The sequence below is a fragment of the Trichomycterus rosablanca genome, chromosome 19 (assembly GCF_030014385.1).
Source record: "Trichomycterus rosablanca isolate fTriRos1 chromosome 19, fTriRos1.hap1, whole genome shotgun sequence".
Taxonomy (NCBI): domain Eukaryota; kingdom Metazoa; phylum Chordata; class Actinopteri; order Siluriformes; family Trichomycteridae; genus Trichomycterus; species Trichomycterus rosablanca.
The window spans coordinates 1,441,854-1,466,753 of record NC_086006.1 but is presented as its reverse complement, the minus strand read 5'-3'; the positions used below and the strand labels follow the sequence as shown (position 1 = coordinate 1,466,753).

The 24,900-nt window shown below is 43.6% G+C and overlaps 2 protein-coding genes across 4 annotated transcripts; both read right to left on the bottom strand.

Moving 5' to 3' along the window:
• Positions 1-1,812: 1,812 nt before the first annotated feature.
• adtrp1 (androgen dependent TFPI regulating protein 1) lies at positions 1,813-6,789 on the bottom strand. 2 transcript variants are annotated; one of them, XM_063015442.1, is made up of 6 exons: positions 6,609-6,789; positions 4,377-4,526; positions 3,409-3,510; positions 3,187-3,302; positions 2,929-3,089; positions 1,813-2,681 (listed from the first exon to the last, which is right to left on the bottom strand). In XM_063015442.1, exons 1-6 carry the CDS (start codon positions 6,786-6,788, stop codon positions 2,662-2,664), a joined length of 729 nt encoding a protein of 242 aa, XP_062871512.1. In that variant the 5' UTR covers position 6,789; the 3' UTR covers positions 1,813-2,661. The 2 variants fall into 2 exon arrangements, with proteins under 2 accessions (XP_062871512.1, XP_062871511.1); XM_063015441.1 differs by having other exon boundaries at positions 1,813-2,673.
• Positions 6,790-14,225: 7,436 nt separating this feature from the next.
• On the bottom strand, positions 14,226-23,645 carry mybl2a (v-myb avian myeloblastosis viral oncogene homolog-like 2a). Of its 2 annotated transcripts, none has more exons than XM_063015942.1 (9): positions 23,480-23,645; positions 20,391-20,486; positions 20,121-20,192; positions 19,954-20,046; positions 18,594-18,814; positions 17,598-17,748; positions 17,451-17,510; positions 16,453-16,548; positions 14,226-16,359 (listed from the first exon to the last, which is right to left on the bottom strand). In XM_063015942.1, exons 2-9 carry the CDS (start codon positions 20,484-20,486, stop codon positions 14,560-14,562), a joined length of 2,589 nt encoding a protein of 862 aa, XP_062872012.1. In that variant the 5' UTR covers positions 23,480-23,645; the 3' UTR covers positions 14,226-14,559. The 2 variants fall into 2 exon arrangements, with proteins under 2 accessions (XP_062872012.1, XP_062872014.1); XM_063015944.1 differs by having other exon boundaries at positions 17,451-17,507.
• Positions 23,646-24,900: the final 1,255 nt, after the last annotated feature.

Genomic DNA, 24,900 nt, shown 5'->3' with positions numbered 1-24,900 from the left:
AGTTCAATTCATGGCTACGACTTTGCTGCTAATAAATACAAATGTGGCAGTAACGTCAGCCAACATGTTCTTAACCATATAACACGTTTACCTACCTTCAGTATGAACGTCAGCATGGTCCCCCGCTCCCAAAACCTTTAAACAACAATCACTCCTGTGTTCCTTTAAATTCTTCTGCAGTTCTACAGGAGGAAGTGATGCAGCACTGATCATCCGGACCAGGTTCTGATCTCCAGTAGTTCTGCAGAGGGTCAGAGGGTCCCGGTTATGGTCCAGTGTGAAGATCAGAGCTTACAAAGCACACCGTAATCATACTAACATACATAAATAATAAATAAATACACAATACACTGATCTGAACGTTAAGAAGTGATGAAATGAATTCACAGTGTGAGAAAGATCTTTATTGTCTGAGGAGCAACGAAACCGGCGGCTATTTCTGACTCCTGGTTTAAAACACTAATCCAATTAGTACTGAAACCTCACCAGAGTCACACACAAACCAGGTTAATCCTGGTCCTGATCCCGGTCCTGGTTCTGATTTCACCTCCTGAGCTTATAACATATATAAATGTATAAATATGTACACTGATCAGCCATACCATTATAACCACCTCCTTGTTTCTACACTCACTGTCCATTTTTATCAGCTCCACTTACCATATAGAAGCACTTTGTAGTTCTACAATTACTGACTGTAGTCCATCTGTTTCTCTGCATGCTTTGTTACCCCCTTTCACCCTGTTCTTCAATGGTCAGGACCCCCACAGGACCACCACAGAGCAGGTATTATTTAGGTGGTGGATCATTCTCAGCACTGCAGTGACACTGACATGGTGGTGGTGTGTTAGTGTGTGTTGTGCTGGTATGAGTGGACCAGACACAGCAGCGCTGCTGGAGTTTTTAAACACCGTGTCCACTCACTGTCCACTCTATTAGACACTCCTACCTAGTCGGTCCACCTTGTAGATGTAAAGTCAGAGACGATCGCTCATCTATTGCTGCTGTTTGAGTTGGTTTTAATGTTATGGCTGATCGGTGTATAATGAACTATGTGGTCAAAAATTTTGGGACGCCCCTTTTACAGTAATTGTTGAATTCACATGTTTCAGCCACAACCACTGATAACAGGTGTAATAAATCAAGTATATAAAGGACATGACATGCCTCTGACTTTGCAGCGACAGTTTAGGGAAGGTCCTTTCCTGTTCCAGCATGACTAAAGCAAAGCTCTATAAAGTTTATTTATTGATTTATTAGGATTTGAAGGTGATGTTTAACACTGGTTCCATTCATGACAGCACAGGCAGCTGCAGGTTACCCATGATTCATCAGTTTAGGTTCAGTGGGAGAACATGCAAACTCCATTTAAACCTGCTGTGAGGTGACAGCTCTACCCTCAAGACTCCAAAAGCCTCAACAGCCTTGGTATGAACCCGAAACATCAACTGAGGCTTTACTGACAGACCTGTGCCCGGGCGTGCGAACACTTTTACGACAGAACGGGCACAAATTCCCACAGACGTACGTCAAAGTCTTGTGAGAAGCTTCTCAGAGGAGTGACTCTTGTTCTAGATGAAAAGATCACACAGAGAGAAACGGGACATCCAGCAAGCTCAGGTCAGGTGTCCCAATACTTTTAGCTTTATGGTGCTTATACACACGCTATGAAACCTTCACTGCTTCACACACATTAAAGCAGACAGAGGTGTGAACAGTTTAATAAATGTTTGAAAAGCTAAAAACACATTATTACAGGTTTCAAATCTGAAATATTTATTAAAAAACTAAAAAAACCATAATAGACCAGAATTTTTTTGTAATAAAATTAGTTTTTATTTAAATCACACAATCAAAACATGACGTGTCAGAATGTGGCTTCTGACGTCCAGCAGTACAGCATATGGAATTTCAATAAACAACGGAAATGATAAGAAGAAACACAGACACTGTAAACTATTATTATTATTATACTATATTATATTATAATTATTACTATTATAATTATTATTATTATCATAATCAATAATTTCCCTTTGGATAAATAAAGTTGGGCGGCACGGTGGCTAAGTGGGTAGCACTGTCGCCTCACAGCAAGAAGGTCCTGGGTTCGATCCCCAGACGGGGCGGTCCGGGTCCTTTCTGTGTGAAGTTTGCATGTTCTCCCCGTGTCTGCGTGGGTTTCCTCCGGGAGCTCCGGTTTCCTCCCACAGTACAAAAGCATGCAGTCAGGTTAATTGGAGACACTGAATTGCCCTATAGGTGGATGAGTGTGTGTATGTGTGATGGACTGGTGCCCCGTCCAGGGTGTTACTGTGTGCCTTGCGCCCTTTGAAAAGCTGGGATAGGCTCTAGCGACCCTGATTGGATAAGCGATTAAGAAAGTGAGTGAGTAAATAAAGTATCTATCTCACTATAAATCTATATATCTATCTATCTCTTATTATTATTATTATTCTAAAGCTTGTGCAAATTATCACTGTAAAAACCCACATCACTGTTGAGATCATTAATAATGTAAATCTTAAAATAACAGCCATTAAAAACAGTTCAGTGTGTTCCCTTGTGCTGGTGAAGAATCCAGTCCTGCTGGTTTTAATGGGAACCTTCTCATCGTCCCCGCTCACCATCGTCCCTGCTCGTCTCTGATCCCTCTGGTTTTTATTTCTTCTTCTGTTTCCCTTAGAAAGAGCAGATTATTAAAGTAAGAAATGTGACTGATGGATCGTCCTCGAGTTTTAAACCGTCCACCCCAACGATGAGCTGATTCTGAGAATTAAACACCATGTTCATGATTCAGATGTTTATATATATAGGAAGTAGAAGGTAGGAGGAAACTAGAGAACCAGAAGAACCTACCAAACTTATCAAACTCAGTTATAGGCTTTAAATCGCATATATATGGTTATGTGTATTAGGGCCTCTCACCTGTGGGGCCCCAGATTGCAGCACTGATCTTCTCTCCTAGCAGGTACAGAGGGGCCATGCTGAGGGACGCCACGGCCAGGAACAGCACCAGGCCTACAGGACTGAGGTGAGCCATGATGGGATAAACCCAGATTCCTGAGGCGTGACGCACCCACAGAACCCTGAATCACAGATATAAAACGTCTTTCATAAAGACCACGATGAGTTCACACGTTTCATGTTTGGAGGCTGTATCTTCAACTGTTAAAAACACGGTACCATGCTAGATAGGAAGCGACGAACACGGCGAGGCTGAAGATGCCCTTGGAACGACTGGGGTATCTGTGATGCTGGAGGAACATCTGCAGCAGCAGCAGGGGCATGATCACAGTGTGCTGGGGAGAGGAGATGACGGAGTATCAGCACGACGCTCAGACTGATCACGCTGAACGCTTCGACTCGAGCACTGAAGACGTGACGTAGACTGAAGCTAACACTTACCATGGCGTGATTATGCCACGTGGGAATGATGTCGTCTAAGAACTTTGGGAACACCAGCTCTCGATCGTAGGAGTAGATGGACCAGAAGGAGGTGAATACAAACTAAAAAAGGTGGAGTGAAATTAGAGGTGAGTGAAACGGCCACAAAATCTCCAGTACATACGAATAAAAATGTCATTTCTAAACCCTAGAATCCATTAAAAGGTTTGAGCGCTGTGGTGCCACAGTGGTCCAAGTTAATGCGCTATCCCACCATTGTGGTGCTGTCGACCTGACCAGGCTTCCAGCAGGTACAATCTGAGGCTGTGTCTGAGGGAGGGAAATCGCTGCGAGTCCCTTACTTTGCAATGCCAGGTGAAAAGAAGTGGCCAGTGACTGCCCACCCTTATAGGAAGGGAAACATCAGCATCTCAAAGGGAAACAAACCCACCTCAGAGCTCCGATGAATCCATCGTAAAGCATCACACTGCGTCAGGGCACTTCACTGAACTATTTAGTGGGGAAACGGTTATGACGTTCATGGACAATTTTACAAAAAAACAGCCAAAATGAGAGCTCAGGTGGCTTAGCAGAGCTATCAGCCGGCCCCCATCTACTCAGACGTGATGTCTGGGCTGGCCGAAACCCTCTAATGGTACCATGATAGGAAGCAGCAAACACAGTAAGGATGTAATAAATGTGTAATAAATGGCAAAATATCATCAAAACACCTTTAAGTCACAAAATGTCTTGTTTTCTGATCAGTTTGTAGATTCAGCAGCAAATTCCACCATTAATTTCTCCTGATTTGTGTTTTTCTGCTCAGTGTCAGAATGTTTAACCTGTTTATTGATCATTAGTCAACTGGGAGTCCTCATCATCACCACCGGCAACGTTTTTATACCGGCCTGTACACCATCACACCATCAGGTCCCAGTACACCAGCTTATTCCCACATCTACTGTAAACTGGGAGAGTCTCATACTCACAGTCCCGACTGGAAAAGCCAAAACGGCGAAGAAGAAATCCTGCACTGTTAGAAGGAATGCTGGGAACCCTGAGGTGGCGCTCTTCCTCGGCAGGACGACGTGGACGAGATCGGTTACGGCGCAAAGTCCAAAAAAGACCGTCTGCATCACCTGCGTAACACACACACACACACACACACAAATAAGGCGGTCAGGGGCTGTTTGGAACCCTGTAGTTACTCATTAGATGACTTTACTCACCGTACCACCTCATTCTGTGATTGTGTAGCTCTGTGACCGAGCTGTTGTTGCTCCTAGACGTTTCCACTTTACGATAACAGCGCTCACCCTGCGGTTAAAGCAGCCGGACGTCATTCGTCATTAATTAAAGTGGCCGATTTCCGGCGACTGGAGACGGAGCAAACAGTGGCGACGCGAAGTGGGCGGAGCAACGTTTAGCTTTATGCAAATTAGGAGTGAAGTGATGCACCGATTACCAATAAGAATTGAGCTTTATCTCCACTTTCATTAACCTCTACGATCCTATTTTGGTTCCTTGATAATCGTTCCTACCAGAGATGGAAAATAAACTCAATGCCCGGTGTCAAACGTCCCCTTTTATGCATCCAGGCGGTGGTACTTTTGGCAGGGCTGTGGGTTGAAGACCTCTTTTGGCTCCCTAGAAACAATTCAGTCCATATTTTATGTAGTAAATATGGGAAAACTTGACTCATCACAATGCAATACTTATTCCCCAATGCTCAGAGGTCCAGGTTTGGTGCACTTTACACCAAGTTACGTCTTTAAACGTTAGATTCCAGATCTGTGAAGCTCGTGTACAGTTTTTGTTGTTGCTGTTGTTGAGATTCATCATACAGGAGGTTATACAAATTGTCTTATTTAAGATTTTAGTCTGGAATGAATTTCAAGACCCTCAGATCCTCTCGGATTATTAAATATTAGTTTGAGTTGTGGTGATGGGGATGTTGTGTTGCCGTCTTTCTGCCTCTCTTGTCCGATCACTCAGGTTTGATGACGGTGGTGGAGGTGGGCGCTGACGTCCTGTGAAAGCCTTCATGACTATGTTACCTGCTCGCTCTCCCTTTTAAGTTATGCTGTAATAATCAGGGGTGTCTGAGTCTCAGCTACTCTCTGCAGAACTGATATTTTACTCTTAATGAATTTGCATTGTAACTACATTTTCTATTGTTTTACCCCGAGGTGGTTCTGACGGAAACCTGTTTACCCACCCGAGGTTGAACCAACAATGCTGCTCCTGCTAGATGTGATGGGTACTCAATACGGACTTCATCACAGACTGGACTGAATAATAAAGAATGTGTATGATTTGTTTAAATCTCATTCATTCAAATGATCCTCCAGGCCACCCGAGGAGGACAGGGGTCCCTGCTGAGTTCCTCTGGTTCCTCTCAAGGTTTCTTCCTGTCATTTTAAGAGGGTTTTTCCTGCCACCGTCGTCCTCTGCTGCTCAACGAGGGTTTGTGGTCTGTTAGTCCTGGATTCTGTAACGTTGCTTTAAGACGACGTCCATTTCACTTGAGTGGTTTGGAGAGAATGACAATACTCAGACATGACTCTTGGTCTAAAGCACGTCATTCCGGGACTCCTGATATGAGCCAAAATCGGAGGGATCAAAGGGACTCGTACAACTTCTGCCTCATGGATCATCAAGGATTGACGATGCAACCCATTCATTATTCATTCATTGTGTGTTTTACTAATGCTGTATCCTGGTCAAGGTCACAGTGGGTCCAATTCACTGGGCAAAAGGCAGCAAACACATTGGGGTCCGTGCTGAGTCTGGTTCCTCTCAATTTTAAGAGGGTTTTTCCTCACCACTGTCGCCCTCGGCTTGCTCAACAGTGGGTTTGTGGTCTGTCAGTCATGGATTCTGTAAAGTTGCTTTGAGACGACGTCCATTTGCCTCTTTGGAACTCTGTTAGTTGCTTCAGAAGAGCTGATTGTCAGAGCTTTGTTATAAATTATATATGGTGTTAACAACCTATTAATTATTGGTGTTAATAATGTAATTTGAGAATAAACACGTTTTAATCTGGTGTGTTTAGTCCAACACAAGGCTGATCATCAGTAACACGTCATTACAGGCCTGTATTATCTGTGTTTTTGTACTTTTTGTCTTGGCATTAATAAACTATGAACTAAACCTGGATTTTTGGTCTCCGTCTGGTTCACAACATGTTAAATATGAAATAAAGAAGCATCTCCACTCACCATGTTAATGAAGGTTAAATATTTCCACCGCCCGCCGTAACTCCGAGCACCGGGGTGTTTATTTGAAATGACTGAGGAGCAGTTCACCTTCAGAATAAACACATACCAGCCAAAAATCACTAAATGTACAAATAAATATAATTTATAATAAACACTCGACCTCCTGTCTGCAGCAGCCATGTTTCACCGCAACTTCTGTGTGAACTGGACTTGTTTTCGCACCGCTATTCCGCGATGGCTCCGCCCACAAGGAGAACGGCGCGCTGTGATTGGCCAGTCGCACTAAAGCATTTATATCTTTATAATATATTCGGGAATTAATAGTATGTTTTATATATATATACATATATATATATATATATAATATGAACCCAAGTGTGTATGTTGTTTGGATTTATATATATATATACAGTGTATCACAAAAGTGAGTACACCCCTCACATTTCTGCAGATATTTAAGTATATCTTTTCATGGGACAACACTGACAAAATGACACTTTGACACAATGAAAAGTAGTCTGTGTGCAGCTTATATAACAGTGTAAATTTATTCTTCCCTCAAAATAACTCAATATACAGCCATTAATGTTTAAACCACCGGCAACGAAAGTGAGTACACCCCTAAGAGACTACACCCCTAAATGTCCAAATTGAGCACTGCTTGTCATTTTCCCTCCAAAATGTCATGTGATTTGTTAGTGTTACTAGGTCTCAGGTGTGCATAGGGAGCAGGTGTGTTCAATTTAGTAGTACAGCTCTCACACTCTCTCATACTGGTCACTGAAAGTTCCAACATGGCACCTCATGGCAAAGAACTCTCTGAGAATCTTAAAAGACGAATTGTTGCGCTACATGAAGATGGCCAAGGCTACAAGAAGATTGCCAACACCCTGAAACTGAGCTGCAGCACAGTGGCCAAGATCATCCAGCATTTTAAAAGAGCAGGGTCCACTCAGAACAGACCTCGCATTGGTCGTCCAAAGAAGCTGAGTGCACGTGCTCAGCGTCACATCCAACTGCTGTCTTTGAAAGATAGGCGCAGGAGTGCTGTCAGCATTGCTGCAGAGATTGAAAAGGTGGGGGGTCAGCCTGTCAGTGCTCAGACCATACGCCGCACACTACATCAAATTGGTCTGCATGGCTGTCACCCCAGAAGGAAGCCTCTTCTGAAGTCTCTACACAAGAAAGCCCGCAAACAGTTTGCTGAAGACATGTCAACAAAGGACATGGATTACTGGAACCATGTCCTATGGTCTGATGAGACCAAGATTAATTTGTTTGGTTCAGATGGTCTCAAGCATGTGTGGCGGCAATCAGGTGAGGAGTACAAAGATAAGTGTGTCATGCCTACAGTCAAGCATGGTGGTGGGAATGCCATGGCATGAGTGCAGCAGGTGTTGGGGAGTTACATTTCATTGAGGGACACATGAACTCCAATATGCACTGTGAAATACTGAAGCAGAGCATGATCCCCTCCCTCTGGAAACTGGGTCGCAGGGCAGTGTTCCAGCATGATAATGACCCCAAACACACCTCTAACACGACCACTGCTTTATTGAAGAGGCTGAGGGTAAAGGTGATGGACTGGCCAAGCATGTCTCCAGACCTAAACCCAATAGAACATCTTTGGGGCATCCTCAAGCGGAAGGTGGAGGAGCGCAAAGTCTCGAATATCCGCCAGCTCCGTGATGTCGTCATGGAGGAGTGGAAAAGCATTCCAGTGGCAACCTGTGAAGCTCTGGTAAACTCCATGCCCAGGAGAGTTAAGGCAGTTCTGGGAAATAATGGTGGCCACACAAAATATTGACACTTCAGGAACTTTCACTAAGGGGTGTACTCACTTTTGTTGCCGGTGGTTTAGACATTAATGGCTGTATATTGAGTTATTTTGAGGGAAGAATAAATTTACACTGTTATATAAGCTGCACACAGACTACTTTTCATTGTGTCAAAGTGTCATTTTGTCAGTGTTGTCCCATGAAAAGATATACTTAAATATCTGCAGAAATGTGAGGGGTGTACTCACTTTTGTGATACACTGTATGTGTGTGTGTGTATATATACAGTGTATCACAGAAGTGAGTACACCCCTCACATTTCTGCAAATATTTCATTATATCTTTTCATGGGACAACACTATAGACATGAAACTTGGATATAACTTAGAGTAGTCAGTGTACAGCTTGTATAGCAGTGTAGATTTACTGTCTTCTGAAAATAACTCAACACACAGCCATTAATGTCTAAATGGCTAGCAACATAAGTGAGTACACCCCACAGTGAACATGTCCAAATTGTGCCCAAATGTGTCGTTGTCCCTCCCTGGTGTCATGTGTCAAGGTCCCAGGTGTAAATGGGGAGCAGGGCTGTTAAATTTGGTGTTTTGGGTACAATTCTCTCATACTGGCCACTGGATATTCAACATGGCACCTCATGGCAAAGAACTCTCTGAGGATGTGAGAAATAGAATTGTTGCTCTCCACAAAGATGGCCTGGGCTATAAGAAGATTGCTAACACCCTGAAACTGAGCTACAGCATGGTGGCCAAGGTCATACAGCGGTTTTCCAGGACAGGTTCCACTCGGAACAGGCTTCGCCAGGGTCGACCAAAGAAGTTGAGTCCACGTGTTCGGCGTCATATCCAGAGGTTGGCTTTAAAAAATAGACACATGAGTGCTGCCAGCATTGCTGCAGAGGTTGAAGACGTGGGAGGTCAGCCTGTCAGTGCTCAGACCATACGCCGCACACTGCATCAACTCGGTCTGCATGGTCGTCATCCCAGAAGGAAGCTGACGCACAAGAAAGCCCGCAAACAGTTTGCTGAAGACAAGCAGTCCAAGAACAGGGATTACTGGAATGCCCTGTGGTCTGACGAGACCAAGATAAACTTGTTTGGCTCAGATGGTGTCCAGCATGTGTGGCGGCGCCCTGGTGAGAAGTACCAAGACAACTGTATCTTGCCTAAAGTCAAGCATGGTGGTGGTAGCATCATGGTCTTGGGCTGCATGAGTGTTGCTGGCACTGGGGAGCTGCAGTTCATTGAGGGAAACATGAATTCCAACATGTACTGTGACATTCTGAAACAGAGCATGATCCCCTCCCTTCGAAAACTGGGCCTCATGGCAGTTTTCCAACAGGATAACGACCCCAAACACAACCTCCAAGATGACAACTGCCTTGCTGAGGAAGCTGAAGGTAAAGGTGATGGACTAAACCCAATTGAGCACCTGTGGCGCATCCTCAAGTGGAAGGTGGAGGAGTTCAAGGTGTCTAACATCCACCAGCTCTGTGATGTCATCATGGAGGAGTGGTAGAGGATTCCAGTAGCAACCTGTGCAGCTCTGGTGAATTCCATGCCCAGGAGGGTTAAGGCAGTGCTGGATAATAATGGTGGTCACACAAAATATTGACACTTTGGGCACAATTTGGACATGTTCACTGTGGGGTGTACTCACTTATGTTGCCAGCCATTTAGACATTAATGGCTGTGTGTTGAGTTATTTTCAGAAGACAGTAAATCTACACTGCTATACAAGTTGTACACTGACTACTCTAAGTTATATCCAAGTTTCATGTCTATAGTGTTGTCCCATGAAAAGATATAATGAAATATTTGCAGAAATGTGAGGGGTGTACTCACTTTTGTGATACACTGTATATACAGTATATATGTATATACAGTATAATAAACCCAAGTGTGTATGTTGTTTGGATTTATATATATATATATATATATATACAGTGTATCACAAAAGTGAGTACACCCCTCACATTTCTGCAGATATTTAAGTATATCTTTTCATGGGACAACACTGACAAAATGAAAATTTGACACAATGAAAAGTAGTCTGTGTGCAGCTTATATAACAGTGTAAATTTATTCTTCCCTCAAAATACAGCCATTAATGTCTAAACCACCGGCAACAAAAGTGAGTACACCCCTAAGAGACTACACCCCTAAATGTCCAAATTGAGCACTGCTTGTCATTTTCCCTCCAAAATGTCATGTGATTTGTTAGTGTTACTAGGTCTCAGGTATGCATAGGGAGCAGGTGTGTTCAATTTAGTAGTACAGCTCTCACACTCTCTCATACTGGTCACTGAAAGTTCCAACATGGCACCTCATGGCAAAGAACTCTCTGAGGATCTTAAAAGACGAATTGTTGCGCTACATGAAGATGGCCAAGGCTACAAGAAGATTGCCAACACCCTGAAACTGAGCTGCAGCACAGTGGCCAAGATCATCCAGCGTTTTAAAAGAGCAGGGTCCACTCAGAACAGACCTCGCGTTGGTCGTCCAAAGAAGCTGAGTGCACGTGCTCAGCGTCACATCCAACTGCTGTCTTTGAAAGATAGGCGCAGGAGTGCTGTCAGCATTGCTGCAGAGATTGAAAAGGTGGGGGGTCAGCCTGTCAGTGCTCAGACCATACGCCGCACACTACATCAAATTGGTCTGCATGGCTGTCACCCCAGAAGGAAGCCTCTTCTGAAGTCTTTACACAAGAAAGCCCGCAAACAGTTTGCTGAAGACATGTCAACAAAGGACATGGATTACTGGAACCATGTCCTATGGTCTGATGAGACCAAGATTAATTTGTTTGGTTCAGATGGTCTCAAGCATGTGTGGTGGCAATCAGGTGAGAAGTACAAAGATAAGTGTGTCATGCCTACAGTCAAGCATGGTGGTGGGAATGCCATGGTCTGGGGCTGCATGAGTGCAGCAGGTGTTAGGGAGTTACATTTCATTGAGGGACACATGAACTCCAATATGTACTGTGAAATACTGAAGCAGAGCATGATCCCCTCCCTCCGGAAACTGGGTCGCAGGGCAGTGTTCCAGCATGATAATGACCCCAAACACACCTCTAAGACGACCACTGCTTTATTGAAGAGGCTGAGGGTAAAGGTGATGGACTGGCCAAGCATGTCTCCAGACCTAAACCCAATAGAACATCTTTGGGGCATCCTCAAGCGGAAGGTGGAGGAGCGCAAAGTCTCGAATATCCGCCAGCTCCGTGATGTCGTCATGGAGGAGTGGAAAAGCATTCCAGTGGCAACCTGTGAAGCTCTGGTAAACTCCATGCCCAGGAGAGTTAAGGCAGTTCTGGGAAATAATGGTGGCCACACAAAATATTGACACTTCAGGAACTTTCACTAAGGGGTGTACTCACTTTTGTTGCCGGTGGTTTAGACATTAATGGCTGTATATTGAGTTATTTTGAGGGAAGAATAAATTTACACTGTTATATAAGCTGCACACAGACTACTTTTCATTGTGTCAAAGTGACATTTTGCCAGTGTTGTCCCATGAAAAGATATACTTAAATATCTGCAGAAATGTGAGGGGTGTACTCACTTTTGTGATACACTGTATATATATATATATATATATATATAATGAACCCAAGTGTGTATGTTGTTTGTTTATTATATATATATATATATACAGTATATATGTATATACAGTATAATAAACCCAAGTGTGTGTTGTTTGTTTATTATATATACTGTATATATATATATATATTACTCATTACACAAGATTCATCAGTTCACAAGATTATGTCAAACACACTCATGGACAATTTAGTTCCTCCAGTTCACCTCACTTGCATGTATCTGGACTGTGGGAGGAAACCGGAGCTCCCGGAGGAAACCCACACAGACATGGGGAGAACATGCAAACTCCACACAGAAAAGACCTGAACCGCCCCGCCTGGGAATCGAACCTGTGTGAGGCGACAGTGCTACCCACCGGAAAGGCTGTTTTACAGTGGACGAGGGGAACGGAAGATTTTAGTGCATCAATCATTAACGAGTTCAGTGTGACGGGACCAGAGCGATTTAGAAAAACACACTGACAGAATCTGTGTTAAAGTGAACCAGGCTGAAGGTGCGGCATACAAACATGTTTTGCTCCTCTTGTTCCATTCGTAACCACTAAACACAAAGCATAAACACACCCTAGACTGGGAACAGTCTATTTCAAGGCTTCGGTCATTCCTTCTCCTTATCAGACACAGCCAATCATGTCTGTGTAAACGTCCAGCCGGTCAATAGCACCACGTGGTGGTAAAACAGAGAATGAAAGAACGTTGTGGACAAAACAACATGAACAGTTTTGCTCTGGGGCGACATGGTGGGCAGCACTGTCGCCCCACAGCAAGAAGGTCCTGGGTTTGATCCTCAGGCGGGGCGGTCCGGGTCCTTTCTGTGTAGGGTTTGCATGTTCTCCCCTTTTCTGCGTGGGTTTCCTTTCACAGTCCAAAAACATGCAGTCAGGTTATTTGGAGACACCGAATTGCCCTATAGGTGAATGTGTGTATGTGTGTGTCTGCCCTGCGATGGACTGGCGCCCCGGGGGTCCAGGGTGTTACTGTGTGCCTTGACCCAATTGAAAATCTGGGATCTGGGTTCCAGCACCCAAACTGGGTTCGATTCGAAGGTCCTTTCTGTGTGGGGTTTGCATGTTCTCCCTGTCTTTTCTGTGTGGGTTTCTTCCAGGAGCCAATTGTAGCTACTAATCGTCTCTGTGTGTGTGTGTCGCCCAATGAATCAGACCCACTGCAACCCTGACCAGGATGAAACGGTGGTAAAACAGACAGTTATGAATGAATGAATAATCTGCAAGTTGCTTGTAATACCACATCTGTACCAGAGGGGGCACTGCATCCACAAATCTTCACACGTCACATACTGCAGCTTTATTAGTCTAAAAAAATCAAATATATATAATTATTTATATGCAAAATTAATCCACAATGTTTCTTTTAGAGAAAATAGCTACAAAAGTAAAAAGTTTGACATTTTCTGTACATAAAAAATTCATTGTTTCATCACGGAGGACATAAAAACATGGAGTTCCACTGGAAATGAACAGCAGTGTTAGGACAAAGTGTCAAGGTTCAGTCATGATTCGTTATACAGAGAAGTGGTAGCTCAGTCGTTAAGGTACTGGCCTAGTGCTAGTGATCAGAAGGTTGCCGGTTCAAGGCCCACCACTGCAAAGTTGTCATAGCAAGGCCCCCTGTGTCTGGTAAATGATGCAAAATGACAAACTCGACTTTAAAAATACAGATTTATGCAAAAGTCTGAACGTCCCTGATCAAAGTTCATGTTTTGTTGTTGTTTTTTCAAGTGTAAATAAGCTACAAGGAACAAAACTCTTCTATTTTATTGATGCATTTTTCTCCCAGTTTATCGTAATTAATTTGTCTTCCGCTGCTGGTGGATCCCTGATTGTAGGCGAGGTGGGTATATCGCTGCTCACGCCTCCTCCGACCCGCGTGCAGCCCTGAGCGGAACCCTTTTCACCCATGCACCCTGCACGGGCGCCTCTCTATCCGCCAATCAGGGTCCTTACACAGCGTTTGAAGACCCCGCCCACATAGTCCGGTCATTCCGCCCTAGCAGAGACGTGTCTGCTGCACGCACTGCTGATTATGCCAGCTAGATGGCGCCCAGTCGACCGGTGGCAACGCTGAGTTTCGAACCGAGGAGTTCAGAATCTCGGCGCTGGCGTGCTAGAGGAATATCCCGCTGCACCACTAATAATAATAATAATAATAATAATAATAAAATCATCAATAGAAAAAGATTCCCTGATTTACCCCAGGGGGTAATAAAATAAACTCTATTTATTTTCTATTCATGAATACCAGAGCTGACATCCCAAGCTCAAGAGTTCTCTCTAACAAACGGCTCGTCTGAGGGAGGGAGGGTCGCCGGGGTTCCTCATAACTGCTGCGATTACGACCTCTGCTGGCTGATCGATGGCGCTGCACAGACATGGGGATAATGGAGATCAGTTTATGACTCTCCGTGCGCGGTACGGATCTCCATATGAACCCATCTGGTGCGGGTGAGAAGAAGCGATCTGTACTGGACACGTGTCGGACGGGCGTGTGTTAGTTTCGACCCTGCTCGGTCAGAAGTGGAGGTCTGCAGCGAGTCATGAGAGTTCGGAGCTCTGTTTCCCCCCCCTCGCTTTTACGCACTCTCTGTATAGTAAGAGTCGCTCGGTGGTGTGCTGCGGTAGCCTGTTCCGCCGCGCCCGGACTATGCTCGCCGCCAGGGGGAACAGCCGTCTGAACCCCCCCGAAGAGGCCGGGACGGCCAGCAGCCTGTGGCAGAGGCTCCGCAACTGGGGGAAGCGTGTGGCCTCTTTCCAAAACGCCTCGACCGAAGAGTCTCCGTCCAGCAGAGGCTCGGATAAATACAGGTCGAGCTCGGAGCCCGGGGTCATCGCCGCGCGGGGCCGCTCCAGCCGGAACACCTTCTTGCTTTTGATGTTGCCCAGGCTGGCGGCCCGCGCGGCCAGCTCGTCCTCGCGGTCCAGCGCGGCGGTGCCCTCCTCGACCGGGATCCACGTGTCCATTTCGCTCACGGCGGACTCCAAGACGGAACAGGCTAAGACTTTCGTGGGCGGGTTAAGAGTTGCGGCGGAGGCGGAGTCGTCCTGCCGGTCGTCCTCGAAGGGCTGGAGCTTGATCCGAGGGTCCAGGATGGTCGCGAGGATGAGGTCTCGTTTCATGATCAGGGGTTGGAAGTGGTCGCGCAGGCTGGCACGCAGAGCCCTGCAGAACGGCGGGTGACCGGTCGCCTTGGCGGCGAGGGTTCTATCGATGCCGATTATGGACGGGATGACCAGGGAGAACGTGACGCCGTCTCCCTGAAGGACCTGCACGGCCTCTTCGAACGGCTCCAGCAGCCCGACGGCGTCCGCGGCTCGCTCGCGGTCGACGCGCAGCGCCGGCGGAGGGTCGTCCGCACCGTCCTTGTGTGCCTGGGCCAGCAGGGCCCGCGCGGCGTCCCACGCGAACTCCGAGGTCAGTCTGCGCACGCTGGCGAAGGTGGAGTTCCAAGCGTAGGCGCCGTAGCTGTACGGACCCGCCAGGGAGAATTTAAACTCCCTGAGGAGGAGCTCGTCCCAGTAGACGTTACGGCGGAAGAAGAGCACCACGTCGCGGAGCTGCGAGAGCGCGTGATCCACGGACTTGCAGCTCTTCAGCGCCTCCCTGATGGCCGAGTGGAGAAGGCCGCCGGTGCAGTCCGTGTGCGTTCCCAGCAGGATCTCGGAGAAGCCGTCCACGTAGACCTGATCGTCCAGGAAGTCGACCAGCTCGTCCTCCTCCGGGTCGTTCTTCTGCGCGCTGTGCATGATCTTGTAGTCGCAGAAGAAGTCGTGCGCGCTGATGGTGCTCTTGGCCTCGTGGGCGATGATGTAGCCGATGTTTTCGGGGAACAGACCGTAGCTCAGCAGCACGGCCTCCAGCTCCCGGGTGACCAGGCTGTTCAGGTTCTTCCCTCTCAGGTGCCGGAAGGCGACGGTGGGCCGGCGGACGTTCCAGGCCTCGTCGAGGAAGTGCAGCCGGACGGCGAGCACGGGGTCGGCGTCGTCGCCCGCCCAGACGTCCGCCGTGACGTGGATGTCGGCGCTCTCGCCGCTGACGGCGCGACAGTCCCTGAGCTGTCCGATCAGGCGCGGCTTGGCCGTCTTCTCCACGGCGTCGTACAGCCTCAGCCCCAGCGTGCGCTGAGAGAGTCTGGGGTGCCGGGGACAGACCGCCGCGACGAAGCTCCGGAACCCCGAACCTTCCACCAGGCTGAGGGGCAGCATGTCCTCGGCGATCATCTGCAGCACGCCGTCCGCGCTGGATCTGGATCTGGAACTCGAAGTGTCGGTGTTATAACAGGTCCTGTTGGTTCCGAGCTTCCGTTTCCTCCTGGAAACCCTGAGATCTGACGTTCCCTTTGATTGTAAACATAAACAAACGTTTTCTGGTTAGCACGCTAGCACTGTAACGCGCAGAGCGGTAAAGAGCACAGGTAACAGCGAAATCACCTGATCGGGAACGTCCGGGACTGGATCCGAATCCAAAACGACATCACAACAGAAGTCCTGATCATAATTACTGAGGGGCTCCGGTGTAGGTCGCATCTGTTCGAATGGAGGGAGGAGTTAAATATTATATAAATATAATATGTATAAAAATAAATATCATATTAATAATATTGCATAATAAATTAAAATATTTTATATAATATAATAATAAAATATCGATAAATGAATACTATATAATAAAGAAAAATATAAATAACAATTTATTATATTATTATTTTTTGTAATATTTAAATTTTTTAATATAAAATAATAACAATATTGATAAATATTATATAATAAATAATAAACAAGTAAAAATAATAATAATCATTTATTATTTCATTATAATTTTTTATATAATATAATTACAACATTGATAAATTAATATTATATAATAAATAATCATTATTATTTATGTTATTATTTTTAATTAATTTTATTATTTATATATTGAACATAATAATAACGAATATAAATAAATAAATATAAATAATATAATATAAATATAAATAATATAAATAAATATAAAATAATAATACATATAATAAATAATATAATATAAATATAAATAAATATAAAGATAAATATCGCCTATAGGACGATAATTGGCTCGTCCGAGAAAGGGGGGAGGGCTGCAGGGGTTGGTCCTAATCTGCTGTACAATGAGACGGGGGATAATAGAGATCGGAGCGTGACTCTCCGTGCGCGATACGGATCTCCATATGAACCCGCCTCATGCAGGTGAAAAGAAGTGGTGAATGTATTTACACTGTTGTCACTTTATTAGAACTGTAGCCTTTGTTCTAAGAGGGTTTTAGCAGATTTAAATCCTTATTCTGTTATTATTTAAACTAGAAGCACTTCTGTAGGTCGTTCTGGATATAAGAGCGCCTGCTAAATGCCGAGAATGTAAATATAAATGTATATAAACTATAATACGTTAGAACCAGGTCTCTTACATCTTCAGGCGTGTCGGTCAGAGACTCGGACGTCAAGCTGGTGTTGCAGGAGTCGTCCTTCTGAACCACAAATCACACATTTATTCATGAATAAATTCTATTAAAAACGATGAATAATAATTCAGATCATGATATTTAACTCCATACTTTGCTTTCCTCTACAGGAGAAGGAGCTCGGTCCTCCTCGCCGGCCTCTGCTTTTATAGGAAGCAGAGGATCGTCGTCCACCACCAGAGCGCCCGTGGCTATTTTGTGCCTCAGAGACGAATACCAGCGATTCTTGATGGAGTTATCCGTCCTGCCGGAGCAAAGAAATACGTTAAATACTCAAAAGCACAGCTTCCAATAATATACACTCACTGTCCATGTTTCTACACTCACTGTCCATTTTATCAGCTCCACTTACCATATAGAAGCACTTTGTAGTTCTACAATTACTGACTGTAGTCCATCTGTTTCTCTGCATGCTTTGTTAGCCCCCTTTCATGCTGTTCTTCAATGGTCAGGACCCCCACAGGACCACCACAGAGCAGGTATTATTTAGGTGGTGGATGATTCTCAGCACTGCAGTGACACTGACATGGTGGTGGTGTGTTAGTGTGTGTTGTGCTGGTATGATGGAGTTTTTAAACACCTCACTGTCACTGCTGGACTGAGAATAGTCCACCTGCCAAAAACATACAGCCAACAGCACCATGTGTCCACTGATGAAGGTCTAGAAGATGAGCGACTCAAACGGCAGCAATAGATGAGCGATCGTCTCTGACTTTACATCTACAAGGTGGACCGACTAGGTAGGAGTGTGTAATAGAGTGGACGGTGAGTGGACACGGTGTTTAAAAACTCCAGCAGCGCTGCTGTGTCTGATCCACTCATACCAGCACAACACACACTAACACACCACCACCATGTCAGTGTCACTGCAGTGCTGAGAATCATCCACCACCTCAATAGTACCTCTCCACTCCGGAGAAAACTATGGCACGGCCGGCACTAGGGGCAATTAAGGGTTAAGGGCCTTGCTCAAGGGCCCAACAGTGACAACCTTGCAGAGGTGTGGCTTGAACCAGCGACCTTCTGATTACTAGTCCAGTACCTTAACTACGAACTGTGAACAGATCAATACAGGTCAGCACGTCTCACCTCCCAGGAAGCAGTCTGGCGATCTTGGACCAGCTCGTCCCGATAACGCTGTGGGCCTTGCAGATGACGAGATCTTCTTCTGTCGTCCAGGCGTTTTTATTCACCGAGGGGTCGAGGTGGTTATGCCAGCGTTCCCTGCACTGCTTTCCCCTGCGACCTTTGAGGTACTTGGCTATCCGGGCCCACTTCTGGTTTCCGAATTTCGACACCAATCCGATGAGCTATGGAGAAAAAAAAAAATACAGCTTTTTTTATTAGCTCATTTAATAATAATAATAATAATAATAATAATAGTTTTATTTATTCAGTCTCAAGGTCACTTTACAGGTGAGCACTGCACTTTATTTAGATGTTTAGATTTTAAATATACAAGCCCACAAACAGACCTGACATAATTAATTAACATTTTTGGGTTCAATTCTCCTTTCTGTGTAGAGTTTGCATGTTCTCCCCATGTCAGAAGTCCAAAGACATGCAGTCAGGTCAAATAAAGCTACTAGAAATGACCCTAAGTGTGTGTGTGTTTGTCTAGTGATAGACTAGCGACCTGTCCGCAGACTAAACATAATGTACTTGGAGCTTACTTATTATTTATAATTTATATTTAACTGTTTGAAGTTTCCCTGAGTTTTCCCTGTTTCATTACAGTACAGAAATGAGGTAACAGAGGTCAAAGTTCATTAGTTATCTATTAACATCGATCGGCGGTAGAGAATACCCCAGCTCTCTCTCTCTACACGGACACATTTCCCATCATCCTACACTCCCGAGAAGAGGGCGTGTCTGAATTCTTAGCTCCCTTAAAATGCTCCTACTGAGGCTGAGGCGCCTTAATTCTGAGTGATGATCTGACCGAATGACGAGGGAGCGCCAAAAAACTACAAACGTGGCGGACGAATGTAATGCGGAGCAACCAACGGAGTTCTTTTCACATGTAAATAAACTCTCATTGATGTTTAATGTGTTTAAAGGTGTAATTATACAAGTTGTTTATTTGTAAATTGGAGCGTCAGGGTCAGTTTAAGCGTTTTCGCTATTAGAATCCTCTCCACTGAGGCAGCTGATCAGGCAGGTGGGCAGCAGGGCTTTTCTTTACGTCTTTATAGAGCTTGCTTTGTGTGCAGGAAGGGCCGTCCCTAAACTGTTGCTGCAAAGAATCATCAGAATCATATCATTGCCTTTATATAAATAATTTATTACACCTGTTGTTACTGAAACACATGAATTTAATAATTAGAAGGTGTCCCAATACTTCTGACAGTATAAAGTATGTGAGGTGTGATGCTATAAGTTAAGAATTATTATCCAGACACCCCAAAATCTTGACCTAGTGAGAATGAAAGTGTACCATAATGCTCACCATCGCATCTTCCTCTTTGGTCCAAAAGCCCTTGACCAGGTCTGGGTCCAGGACCCGATTGTAACGGTACTTACAGTCCGGTTCGCTTCGGCCCTGTGAAGGAGGCAATAATTCTGTAGTAGATCTTTATACACCTGATAAAACAGACTAATAGTATCTTTACATACTGGTAAGAAAGAGGCGATAAGATCCCAGTTACTGGAACCCAGGCGCTGGACCAGAGCTTTGAGACAGTCGTCCTGATTACACACACACACACACACACACAATTATTAACATTTGTTTTAATGGGTCGCATCAGGTCCTGATGGTGCTGTAATATGATTCAGAAACAAGCAAACAGGTTTTGGTCTGTTGGTCCAGGATGCTGTTAAGCTACTTTGAGTCACAGTCTATACAAACACATTTGAACTTGAGGTGCTATCGGCCTCACTTACTTCCTCCGGAGTCCATCGGCCTCTCGGCTTTTCGGGCTGTTCTTCCAGGAAGTTGGAATTCAAAGAAATGGGAAAATTCAAACCGGGTTCGTCCATCTGTCCGAAAACATAAACATGAATGAATGAATGTGACGTCCCGATCCAGAGCCGATGTGAACACACAAGCATCCTCACGGCATCTAAGATAAGGGTGTGCACTTCAGCAGAGGTGGAAAGTAACGAGTTACGTTTACTGTAATTGAGTAGTTTTTTTTGTGTACTTGTATTTTTTAAAGTAGATTTTACAACCTGTAATTTTACTTTTACTTAAGTATGTTTTGTATTAGGAATTGTAATAATTGTAAATTTAAATAACAAGTAAAAAAAAAAAAAAGAAAACAATAAAAAACTCGACATCAAACCGGCCCGTTATGCTGTTCGATCCGGCCCGCTGAGCATTTACGAAATTGTTCTTTAGAGTCGGGCTCGTGAACCGAATCACTGAGTTAACGAGTCAGAAACGACTCACTCCGTTTCATTACGATGTTGTGCATGAACGACTCCATGAATCGGTTCATTCGGTGAAGAGATTCAGATGTATAAACCAATCAGAGCTTCCGAATTCGGATTCTGGGCGGAATTTCAATCTCTTTCTTCATTGGTTGTTCTATGAATGACAGTTTAGTGAACGAATCACCAATTTAAGCTTTTTACCGGGAAAGCCGAGATAATAAATGATCTACAATAGTTTTCATTAGTTCGGTGGATAAAACAGTTTGGTATGGATTAATATATTCTGGAAACATACAAGATGGTCTTATATAAAGCGGATTATATCCCTAATGGAACAACACATGGATTTAGATCAGGTAAGCAGATAAGTGGTCATGACTTTCTGTTGCTGTGTGACTGATCTGGGTCGCGGTTCTGCTGTTTACGGTTGGCTTTCATTTTGCAACGATAGCAAAGCATTATGAAATATTGTGATTTTTTTATGTTCATTTATCTGAGTATTTATTTAAGTAAAACGAACAGCATAAATGTGATTGTGAGATTCAGCTGGTTTGTCTGCTGTATCATTCACTTATGAACTTCTGTTGGAACAACAAACAAGCCACGAAGTAACGTTTACTCTGAGTGCATTTTAAATGAGTTACTTTTTACTTTAGTAGATTTTTAGACTAGTAATTTTACTTGTACTTAAGTAAAAAATCATCAAAGTAATCGTACTTTTACTTGAGTACAATATTTTAGTACTCTTTCCACCTCTGCACTTCAGTTCTACAACAGTCAAATATAATGACAGTGACGTGCTTTAACACAGTTTGCGCCCTGTGTTCGTTCACATTGATGATCTGATGTTCTGGCAAACAGAAAGAAGCTTTTCTTTGCTGTATCTTTATTTAGCTTTTGTAAAAAATCAGTGGCAGTTCAATTGAATTTTGAGTGCAGCAGCAAGTGCTAAAAAACGATTTTTAAATTTGTACATCTGCGCTGTGTTTTTGTTTTGTTTATAGAAGCTGATGAGGACTACCAGTTCCTATTTTAGCACCTATAAGATCTTTAGGGAAAAATAAGAATTAAAATGAGAGTGTACCGTTTTTCCCGTTACTCTACAGGTCCCTCAATACACGTACACTTTTTATCCACATTGTGGATTGTCAGCGGTTGAGGTACCAAACTAGTCTCCGGGAGGTTGTTGGATCAAGATTCACTGTCAGGACCTTGACCCTTAATTGTATTCAGTCACTTTGGTCAAAAATGTCTGCTAAATGCTTTAAATGATCAGTGATGCTGTTTGTAATGAAGGCTGGATCATTACTATTACATTTTACATTTTCAGCATTTAGCAGACGCTTTTATCCAAAGCGACTTACATTATTATACAGTCTGAGCAATTGAGGGTTAAGGGCCTTGCTCAGAGGCCCAACAGTCACAACCTGGCAGTGGTGGGGTTTGAACCAGCAACCTTCTGCTTACTAGTCCAGCACCTTAACCACTAGGCTACAACTGCAATTACATTGCATTGCACTTAAAAACTCTAAACTCCTGGCTCCTAATGGAACGTGGTGCTCTTGGTAAAGCTGTTATACATGATTAGACTGATGTGATTTGCAGGTAAATTCAAATCTGTACACATCTGTACACATCTGCCTTAAAAAGTCCCTGAAAATACATCATCTCAGCTTAGTTAAGCCTTTTGTCTATTTATTCATTTGGGTAATTTGGGTTCAACGCATAGGTTGGGCCCTTGAGCAAGGCCCTTAACCCTCTCTGCTCTGAGCCTTACGATGGCTTTCAAACAAGCCGGGATATGCAAAGAAAGAATTTTGTTGTGCTGTACGTCTGTATATGTATATATGACAAATTAAGGCATCCTGTCCTACATTCTATCTATCTATATGTGTCATTTAATGCAAAAACAGGTATTATGTTTCTGTCTGTTTATTTTATCTTGTCTTTATATTTTGGACCATTTTATATTTTCCTTTTTATAGCAGTGGGTTGGTTAAAACTGTTCTTGTGTTGTCTTGTGTAAAAGTTTCAACAAGCATTAAGCCTTTTCCTAAGCATTTTAATGCATATTATTTGCTTATTATGTGCATAATGCGTGCAAGCAAGTGAAAAAGTGAAAGTAATTGCTGTCAGCTCAGTGTTGTGTACAGATCAACACCGTGAAAACACGTTATAAGTTGGGAAATAAATAAAAAAACAATGCAAATGTTGGCTTCCTATTTCTTCTGCAAAGGAAAGGCAGCAGTTTTATAATAAATAACAAGAACAAACTGATGACAAAGTTCAAATGTACGGACAAATGGAACTTCCTTAACTAAGCTAACCGACTATGCTAGTCGAAAAATAATAATAATAATAATAATAATAATGTCAAACATAAGTTATTTTGGTAATGTTAGAGCTTGACAACATGCCTGCAAAAGAAAAAAGAAATATAGCACACAACTCATTACAAAATAGTTCTTAAATATGTTTAAATCAACACTAATAAAACATTAATTTGGATGTGTTAACAGTTGGCAATTAGCATTAGCATGTTCGATTGAACCGTTAGCTGAGCTGTTAGCCGGTTAGCTTGAGTGTGTGTTCATTACCTGAAACAGTAACGGATTCCTCTCTCTCTCTCCAACACTTCATACACTTTTATAAACCAGTAATTCAGTGTATATATAAAATTATTGTTAGATTTATTAATAATGTTTGTTATTTGTCTTTTATTGATATCATTCTAGCTCGTGTTAAACTTCCCTGCGCGCCCAAAGTTCTTAACTGCGGTTTACTGGTCCAACGGTAGCCGCTCGCACAGAGGAGTCGTGGTGAGAGTCACAGCTGCGCTCAGTTTGCGCAGGACTTTAACATGCGCGCATATGTGTATATACACACACTTAAATATTCTACACTATTGTATCGTACGAGTGTCAGATATATGTGCTCGTATGTACAGAATAATCTGATCAATTAAAAATCTGGGTTACACAGACTTCAGTCATTTAAAATAAATCAATAAATAAATAGTAGTAGTAGTGCTATGCAGCCACTGTTCGGCCCTTGAGCAATTCTTATGCGAAGAATTTAAGTTAATTTAAAAAGAAAACAAACTGAGTGCAATGTGAGATAGAACGTACAAATTACAAACATTAACATCAACTGAAAGTGTGACAGTTTTAATATATTTTTATTTGCGTACCAAATGACATGTTCTTTACTAGATAGGGTGTATAACTAGGGCACTAGATGACTGCGTCATTACTATTCTTTAGGTACTTGGTAGTACATAACGTGCGGATTAAGACACAGCCATTAACAACACGATAGTCCAGTTAGCCAGAAGCTAACCTTACATTTAATTTTAGAAGAAAAAATAAAACAATGAAAACTGGTGATTATAAGTTAGTTTTCTAGTTATGATGACACTTTATTACCTATTTATGCTTGTGTTCTGTAATGATTGGAGACACCAAAAAAGGCGTTCAGGGTTTAAAATGTAAATAATATAAAACAATCACAGTTAGGTAATGTAATGTTCATGAGGGGCCTATACAGGATTATTAATCATATTTGCTGAACTGCTAAGATTTAGATTATTTTTAAAGCTATACATTCTGTTGGTGATAATTTTCTACCTTTGATTTATTACAGCTTTATAGCTACAGAACCACAGACACCAGTGAGGGTGAGCTGGAGATAATGATAACTGTCCTTGCTTTTATTACATTTGTCATACACCAATCAGGCATAACATTATGAACACCTTCCTAATATTGTGTTGGTCCCCCTTTCGCTGCCAAAACAGCCCTGACCCATCAAGGCATGGAGTCTGACACCTTTCTGTCAGAACCAGCATGAACTTATTTAGCAGTTTCAGCTACAGGAGCTCGTCTGTTGGATCGCTTCGCTCCCCATGTGCATCATTGAGCCTTGGCTGCCCATGACCCTGTCGCTGGTTTACCACTGTTCCTTCCTTCTACCACCTTTGATAGATACTGACCACTGCAGACCGGGAACACCCCACAAG

Excerpts from the sequence above, each read along its gene's own strand:
- adtrp1 (XM_063015441.1), bottom strand. The coding sequence starts at position 6,788 with ATGGCTGCTGCAGACAGGAGGTCGAGTGTTTATTATAAATTATATTTA. Across the intron at positions 3,090-3,186 it reads GTCGCTTCCTATCTAGCATG|GGTTCTGTGGGTGCGTCACG; the intron begins GTACCGTGTTTT and ends TCTGTGATTCAG. Across the intron at positions 2,674-2,928 it reads TGCAATCTGGGGCCCCACAG|AAGAAGAAATAAAAACCAGA; the intron begins GTGAGAGGCCCT and ends TAAGGGAAACAG.
- mybl2a (XM_063015942.1), bottom strand. The coding sequence starts at position 20,486 with ATGGACGAACCCGGTTTGAATTTTCCCATTTCTTTGAATTCCAACTTC. Across the intron at positions 20,047-20,120 it reads TTATCGCCTCTTTCTTACCA|GGCCGAAGCGAACCGGACTG; the intron begins GTATGTAAAGAT and ends CCTCCTTCACAG. Across the intron at positions 16,549-17,450 it reads TGACCGACACGCCTGAAGAT|ATGCGACCTACACCGGAGCC; the intron begins GTAAGAGACCTG and ends CCATTCGAACAG.